At 42.8% G+C, this 8,778-nt stretch overlaps 1 protein-coding gene across 1 annotated transcript in view; it reads left to right on the top strand.

The window, feature by feature from the left end:
* The first annotated feature begins 680 nt into the window (after positions 1 to 680).
* lrp4 (low density lipoprotein receptor-related protein 4) overlaps positions 681 to 8,778 on the top strand; it is a 128,998-nt gene continuing 120,900 nt past the window's right edge. Inside the window, 1 exon segment of the mRNA XM_030089485.1 lies at positions 681 to 1,013. Coding sequence (XP_029945345.1) covers positions 953 to 1,013 — 61 coding nt within the window. The 5' untranslated portion in view covers positions 681 to 952.

The raw sequence follows: 8,778 nt of genomic DNA, 5'->3' as shown, positions 1-8,778 counted from the left end.
ATAGTTGGCAGACTTCTGTTGACCAAACTGCATGTCATAAACTTGTCAAAAAGAAATCCTGTTGGAGCTAGTTGAGAAGAAGTCATGCTTCCACTTCAAATCTTTTTTTAAATTAATTTCTTTTTAATTGAACCATAATACTGTTTTGGTGACTTGAATGTAAATTTGTAGAGCTGAATAATGACTGAGTAATGACCTCATCTCATGGTCATTTAAAAACCACTGCTCCCTACGGATTAAAGTCTCAACAGAGACAGACAAAAAAGGAAAATAACTTTTCCTAAGCGTTCAGAAGCACAAACCGTTCACTTATGCCTCTATATTGACTGTGATTTAATCTTTTCTGAACCTCCAAGCCTTTTAAAAAGACGCAATTTAACAAATGACACAGCGGGAGCGGAGATTTTTGGACGAGCCGATTACTTATAGGATAGGGGAGTTTTGAAAGTTTTAAAAAAGAAAATTAGCAAAATCAAGAATTTTTTGAGTGAGCGTATTTTTTATTGGATTATATATTAAGAGTTTGTAGTAAATATTACAAAAGATATGATCTTATCTAGGCGTTAGCTTACAAAAGTCACCACAGACGGGGCTTGGTGCCCCTCCGCTTGGAAGTGGTTCGTCCCACAGCTCCTTTTGGCGTCCACAGCGCCGGAGCTGGAGCACAACATGTTGGAGAGCCGAGCCGAGCGCTTCCATCAAGAGTTAACTTCTTAATCCCGGTTCTGTCGCGTTATCGCTCACCGGGGGAAGGAGGTGTGTGAGTGCAAAGAGGACAGAAGAAAAAAGTCAGTCATGGTACGAGGTTAGGGTGCAAACCGGAGTGTGCTCTTTGCATAAGAAGTCGCTTGATTTTTGAACTGTGCAGAAAAGAAGAAGAAGAAGAAGAGAAGAAGAGGGAGAACAGGGGAAGGGAAGCCCGGAGAAGAGAGCGAGAAAAGCGGGGTACAAGATGCAGCTGCCCGCGGTGCTGTGGGGAGCCCTCCTAAGTTTGCTGCTCAGCCAGAGTCCAGGTAAGAAAATGTCCGTGAATCTGCACTGCGAGCCGGGAACTGCGCGCACGCGAGCCTGCTTTTGGAAACGGGGTTCGTTTTGCAACGCTGCCCTTCAGGAGCAGATTCTCTTTTTCATTTATCTACTGATCCACCGACAGCAGGTTCGATCTCACACATCCACACACGTGAAGCCAAGTTTTTCCCCTTTCAGTGAGCGCCATTTAGCTGGTAAAAATAGAAAGTGTAGGGGAAATGTTTGAAGGTGTGCACAGTCCTTTAATTCAAAATGTTGTTTGACAACATGCTTGTGTATCTGAAGGTCCAAGCTCTCACGTCTGCATCAGTCCTTTTACATTTACCTGCTTTAACTTCAAAAGAACTTGTTTTGAATTCTCACTTTGGATCGTCTGTGCCTGTAGTATGTGCAGCTGCTAGCACTATATGGTTATAAATTGCAATGAGTTTCTGTGTTCATACAGGATTTTTAAGTTTCTTTTGTGTGCTAGGTGCAGCTGCTCACAGGCGACTCCAACCTTGGTGTGTATGCATGTGCAGTGTGTGCTGTCAGATCTCTGCCCTCAGGCTAATTGCCACCAGCAGTGTCTGATGTTGGAATAAATTAAACTCTCTTTCTTCAGGTAGATTCTTCTTTAATCTGCAGCCCGTTCTTGGATACATGAAGATGAAAACAGGACATTAAATGTATGAACAAAGAATTTTGCTCAGTCAATCTAAAAATTCACTTTTTTGATGTACAAAACACTCTGGATGACTTTGAAACAAATGGAGGCTTTCTGGATGTGCGGCTCCTTCTTCTGCTCCCTTGATGAGAACTGTGCATGCTGTTTTGCGCTCTGATTGCAGGTGAACTGAGTTGTTTATTTATGACAGCTTCCATCCTGCGTCCCCCTCCTGCAGCACCCGTAATAAGCCCGGCCGATTTTCACCACCCCCTTCCTATGTTTCTCTAACACCTTGTATTTACAACATGTTACAACAGTCGCTGGAATGCATGGACCCTAGTAAAGCTATTTCTAAACACACACATACAGTGCACAGTGTCATCCACACACACACATGGTTTGCCATGCTCTCTGGCATGTCTTGAAAAGATTTACCTGACAGGACGACAAAAATTACATCTGTAATTGGCTGGTGGGATCACAAAGGGGGAGGGGGTTTGATGTAATTGTGACAACTCCTAAATGTCACCAGAAGACTGTCTTCCAAATGTCAAGCAGATAAGAGTCGATATCCAATTGAAAACAAAAGCCACCCTGGATGATCCACATCCTATTTATAGTGGGGTCTTTCATCCTTGATGTAGTTATCATCGGCGCCCCCCTCCCTGCCTTCTCTCTTTATCTGGGGCGAAGGGCTGCGCTCTTTTGATTACGCACTTGTTCTTTCATAAAGCAATTAAGTCTGCGGGGCCCGTATCATGTCTTATACATGCCATTGTGTGCTGTGCGTGAATTTGAGCTGCTGCTGTTGGCATTTTCCATTGTGGCGGGCCGCAGAGCTCAGCTGATGCTGGCTTTGTTGGTCTGCATTTGGTGGTTGAAGCTGATGATCGGTGGGTCCTCTTTCAGTTCTCAGTGTAAGACTTCTAGCCTTCTGCTGAGATGAAAAGCGTTTCACCTGACAAAGTATCGAAATACTTTTGAATTTCAAACTATGATTTTTCATTGTTGAATAAATAAACTTGACATCTCCAAATGAATATTTTAACAACCGATTCTCTGTATAAAATCTGGCTGTGAATATTATTATTCTAACAGCTTCTCTTTGGTTGGATTAAGTTTAGGATGGACTTTATGTGTGCATGAGAGAAAGCAAGGGGTGCCAAACACATTTTAGTTCACTTAGATAATTGACACAATAATGCCGTAATAACCTTTAAATCTAAATGTTAAAGTTTCTCTTTGTTGTGGCGCAGAGTATGTGATGAAAATGTCTATTTTCACAGAACCGAACAATTCAGTAAAAAAAAAAATGACTACAATTTCAGCACGAAGCCAATTTCAGTGATCTTCTCTGGTACAAAATACATTGAAATGTCAAACAACTTCTCGTATAGCTGTGGCATTATTTATGTTTTTACAAATTCGCCCTGACAGCATGGCTTTGATGCCAATGTTAGTTTATCAAACTAAAGAAAAATCATTGAAACATTAACAGTTTGTTTGGTGGGCTGAATTGGAGCCTATTGCAGGCTGGTTTTGGCCCACGGACCTTAGGTTTGCAACCCCTGGGCTAAATAAAACCGTCTATCACGCTGGCCATGAATATTGATGGGCTATTCTCAGCCCAGCATGCTGTCTTTTAAGGATTCTCCTTGGCTGCATTAACTTTCAGATGGACTTTATGTGTTCTTGGGAGATGAATAAAACAATAAAGGCTACAGTCTCCAAACAGTGCCCCTAATGGCCTTTATGAAGGCCAGCCGCTGGTCTGATCTGACAGCCGGTGACCCAGGGGTGTTGCATCTTGCACTGATTGTATGTGTTTTGTGTGCATCTCTAACGTGTTTAAGGTCAAGATGCCTTCTCAGCAAAGAACAGTGGCCTTGCAGTAATAGGCAGGGGCTGGACTAATGGCATGCTGGAGAGTGGTTTATACAGCTTAATGATGTGCTGTGGGACGGCGTGGCCCCTCACCCACCGCTCAGGCCCCCACCCAATGCACCTCATTTACTGATCAAGTATTGATTGGGCTCCCTGGGTCTCCAAGGACCTGTGGGGTTTGTCCACTGAAGGCATCACGGCCTTTTCCTTTGGAGTTTTTTTTTTTTTTTTTTCATTCCACAGGAGAATATGGTTAACAGGTAAAACCCGAGATATATTGGGAACGAGATGAAGTGTTCCTACTGCAGAGGAGTGCAGGACTAAGCTGAGACAGTTCTTATGTATGAATCGGACAGCTGGGCAAGCATCCAAAAATCTCACTCTTCGAGTGGGCTCGCTTGGATTTTTTAATTTTTTTTTTTTCTGCAGCAGCCAAACAAAGAAGGCAAAAGGAATGATGGAGGTAAAACACACACACACACTACATCATGAAAATGCCCCTTGCATCTCTCTGCAACCCAAGGATACATTTTTTTTAATTGGTTCTCTTTGTATGTCTGAAATTGTACAAAAACATTAATTTAATATTGCCACAGAGAAGCAGCATGTCCTAAAATTTCAAATACTGAAAGCGGTGAACAGAGATGACTCATCTCAAACAAACCAAAGATATGTTTTGCTAGTTTATTTTTTTTAAAGCACACATTTTGACAAAAGCATCATAACCTTCAAATAAGCCCGAACACACAATTTCAGAACTTTCAATTATACCCCATTCTTTCATTTAAAGGATACTGAATGAAGAATAAAAATAAACTAAAAGCCAGATATCAAAAACATGCTGCTTTGGCACTGGTGTTAAAACCCAGATTTCCTTATTGGCTTTGGATTAGAAAGATGTAAGCCCTACAAAGCCCCGCAGATGAGATGCATCATGATCTAAAAGGGATTAAGATAAACTTTCTTTTGATCATTAATGTAAGGCATTTGAGTAATCGTCGCAACACTGGGACTAGTTAAATAAAGAAGCAGAAGGGAAAAAAAGAGGGAAAAATAACGACTTTCAAGAGGGATTCGCAGCAGGAGCGGCGTTAATAAAAGCGAGGGGAGGAGTGTGTTTGGCCTGGTATTGTCTTTCTGCTGCCCTCCTCTGAAGTTCAAGTTGCTGACACCTCGTGTGCCCTCCTGCATCCCCTCGTCGGATTGATTGGTCCCCTGACGTCGCCCTCCTCATCCTGGATCAACACTCGCTCAAACGCGCTCTCCCCCACCAGCTGCCTTTTTTCTCAAACGCTGCAGGCTTTTTTTTTTTTTTTTTTTTTTTTGTTCCTTTGGATGTAAATTTACGACTCTGCCTGGCTAAATAGCTTCAATACCACATTTGATTAAGCGTCCGCTGAGTAATTGTGTTGGTATTAATGGCGCAGCAATGTTGATATTTCCGAATAACTCTGCCTACAGACAGATTTATGGCACGCTGCGAGTTGTTTTTGGTGCTGATTTCGCTCAATAGGCGACAGCACTTTTCTCTAATGGAGAACGGTTGTTTTTTGAGGATGTGGCAACGACCTGGACTTTGAAATCTGGACTCATCTTGTCCTTTTTCTTGACAAGCTTTGATTATTTTGGCGCCTGTGCACATTCAACCTTGTGCTCTGATGTTCTTGTTTGGGCTGCAGCTTGCAGAAGGGTGAACGATTCATTTATGGATATGAGAGCGGAGCTGCTGTGTTGGATGAGTGTGTGTGGTTTCTGTGGGCTGAGTGTGTGTGTGTGTGTGTGCCCTTCTCTGGTCTAGCTGGTTAGGTTGGTGTCGGCCAGGCTTCTGCTTTCACCAGGGGAAGGCAGAGTGGGCCACCTGATACCCCCACTGTGCTTTGTGCGTCTCTGTTGAGGGGATGGAATTGCACCTCCAAGGTAGCAGTAAAGGTAACCTGTGATTACTTGATTTCCAGCCCCCTCTTCCAGCATTCTCATATGGATAAATGTCAGACCTCAAAACCCTCTCCCCACTTCTTCTGACTCCTCTCCTCGTGTTCCTCTACGTTCCTATAAATCACCTGGCTCTCTTCCTGCTGAACCTCCTCCGGCCCCCTGTGTGAGAGACCCCCGGGCGGGCTTCCGTCTTCAGGATCGCTTCTAATTTCAGAACATGATGCCACGGCCCCAGGACTCGGTTCAATTATGCTCTCTGCACTAATATATGCCACAGATGTCAGCTTTCAATACACAACAAGCAAGTAAACAAATGAAGCCAGCCACTGGCAACCCTCCGTGCAGAAAGCACTGGTTTTCAGTACAACAACGGAAATAATCCTGCAGAGGAAAATCTGTGTCAAATTTAAATGCTGTTATATTTTTGGTCTCAATTCATGAGTAATGAAAGACTTTTGTGCGTTTGTTCATATTAATGTCAAATTGTGTGACAGAATCTAAAATGTGCTTTGGGTTACCTCCTTGATCTTTTAGCAAAAACACACCATCATTTATTTAAACATCTGTCCAGGGTGGAAAAGCAACTTCCCAGAAAACCTCTATTTATCTTATTTTACTGACGTGAAATACAGCTGTGGCTCGCAATTGATTGCATCCTCGCCGGTTTGTGAGGCGTCCCTTCAGCAAGACAATAAAGTCCAAACGTCTTCCAGGGGTGGAGCAGGTCACCATCATTGTGAATGAGAGTTACGCCATCGTCATGCTGAAACTGAGCCATCAGCTGTCAATTTTTGATGGGAGATAACACCAGCATTGTCAACATTTCAACTAATCATTGAACCTGGGTTCACCTCTCAGGAGACTCGGAGAATTTCTTCCCTTTGGAATGCACATGTGGCCTGGTCACGTTGGTGGCCAAGATAATCATCGAGGTAAACAAAGGTCAAGTCACGGTGCTCTGTCTCCTCAGAAGCTCCCTTCTCTCTGCTTCTTGTCAGTTCAGCGGCGCTTTTTGCATTTTTCAACGAACGCATTGCAATGACCATGTGATACAGTCAGGCCAACATTTACCGCAGAGTTCGATCCAAAACCAAAACTGGGAGTTGGACAGGTCAGTGGACCTTGCTCTCATACTAAATCAATAGGCAAATACCTACACCCATCAAAAGGGATCGAGATTACTGGTTTGCCAGGTTAGTGTGAAAATGACACAATTCTCATATGAATGAATTCTTTAGATTTTAACACCAACTATAGGGGTTTTCTTAAAAGATTGAAATCTAATCTTGTTTTGTGTGAATAGCAATACATTGTTTGAGTGTTTTGTATCGTATCAACTGTAACTTTTGGGCTTTTGTAATGTTGGTTCACTCAAGGTGTATCTGTCAAATTATGCCACAGGTACGTAAAATTTACTTTCTGCCTTTTTTTTTTTTTTTTTTTGGAACAATTTACTAACATTAAAAAATGATAATGATCAGGCCACTCTGCCAAGAGGTTTGGTATGGAGATTGACGTCTGTGTTGTTTTTTTTTTTTTGTTTTTTTTTTTGTAGCCATCTAGTATGAATTTGAGTTCCTCGGGGGTTGCAGATTATTGGAGACTGTAATAAACTCCGGTTCCCCGTCTCAGCGGGGGTCTGCTGTAGAGGACAGAAAGATAAGCAGGCCTGGAGACTCGGTGTCTGAGCACAACCAGGGGAAGAGGGGGAGGGCAGGGACACAAAGACATTTTGAAGGACACACAGACCTACGAATCCATAGTAACTTAATTCAGTTTCAGCTTCTCTCCTCGCTCAGTGGGACTTGGAAGGGGGAAGGATCTTCTGGGACATTAATGAAATTCTGGCAAATTTGGAGAAAGACATTAGTGTGAAATGATCGGATTGTTGCAATAAAAGGCCTCGTTTCGTCTCCAAATGTGGTTTCAACATGCATGAAGAATAAGCCACTCATTCTTGTGCACTGTCTGACCAACCAAGACATCATGGGATCTTCTTTGTGGACAAAAAGACAGACATTTGTCTGCTGCCAGTCTTTACTGAGGGTGGAGGGAGAACTGCTGCCATTTTTCCAGCGTGGCTAATGGGTTAGCGGCACATCGTGTAGCACACACAAACATGTGGTTTGGAGTTGACTTCTTTTCTCTTTGGGCAGCAGAAAGATCTGAGTAATTTTTGAGGGCTGGACAGTCGCTCCTTTGTCAGTTTTTAGGGGGAGCATCTCCAATCAATCTTGGAGATGAATGGCCAGTTGAAAGTTTTATTTCTGAATGGAAAGCAGTTGATATTTAGCATCCCTTTGTAAATCAAGCGCTGGTGGGGAAAAAAGATGACACTCCTCACGCTGAAGATGATTTTTAATTGACTGACCTCTGTTATCAGAGTTTCTCTGATAGGTTGTTGATTTTTGAAAAAAGTCACAGGAGAAATCCCTTAAAAATGTAATATGAATCAACTATATAGCTCCTCTATATAGCCTTCTCAGTATTTCCTCTGCAACCATAACCTGACATGGTTTATTTCACTGTGCTGCAGAGAACCATTGTTCCCACAAAACAATTGAGAAATGCATTGACAAGCCACTCCGAGGCGCAGCAAAACATGTACCCTCAGTTCTATCTCATATATCATTGTCACAAGATCCTCAGCGGAGGACTTGATAAATGTTCATTTGGTCCTGGTAATAGTCTCCAGCCCTGTTTCTCCTTTTGAGGAATGTCAGCAAATAAAGACACTGCTTTGTCAAGTGAAGTGCCACAGATAGTAGGACTGCACCACTTCTTTTACAGACTTACCTTTGGGTACGTGCAGCTACTTTGCTAACAGATCTGCAGTAAGTTTGTGTTTGGGAGCATAACAGAATGCCTGCTTTGTCAAGCCTGTTGGTAGAGTTAGCTGCGTTTGTCACCCTTCTTCCACCTCAACAGATGAGTGCTGGGAAATATGCAAATGCTTATAGACAGAGAGACAGACATCCTTAACTGGCTATGGCCTCCTTCACCACACTGAGGTCATGTACTAAATGTGTGCCGCTGAGTGTATACATGCTTTCTCTCAACCAGCATGGCAGCTCACACACTGCCCACCCCTGCCATTTTTCCATCCTTATGGAAAGCACTTACACTTAGATTTCTTTTTGGTAATCTTTGCAAGAGACACACACCCTATTTCCTTTCTAATAATTGTCTTTTTCTGCTCTTTAAAGAGCATTGAACTGACATAAGTGGGTTTGACTCACTTCCTGCCCTGTAGGCTTCAAAAAGCTTTGTTTCTTCTTCGG

The sequence above is a fragment of the Salarias fasciatus genome, chromosome 1, assembly GCF_902148845.1.
Source record: "Salarias fasciatus chromosome 1, fSalaFa1.1, whole genome shotgun sequence".
Classification (NCBI taxonomy): Eukaryota; Metazoa; Chordata; class Actinopteri; order Blenniiformes; family Blenniidae; genus Salarias; species Salarias fasciatus.
The sequence above is the reverse complement of the archived record's forward strand: the minus strand, read 5'-3'. Positions and strand labels throughout refer to the sequence as shown.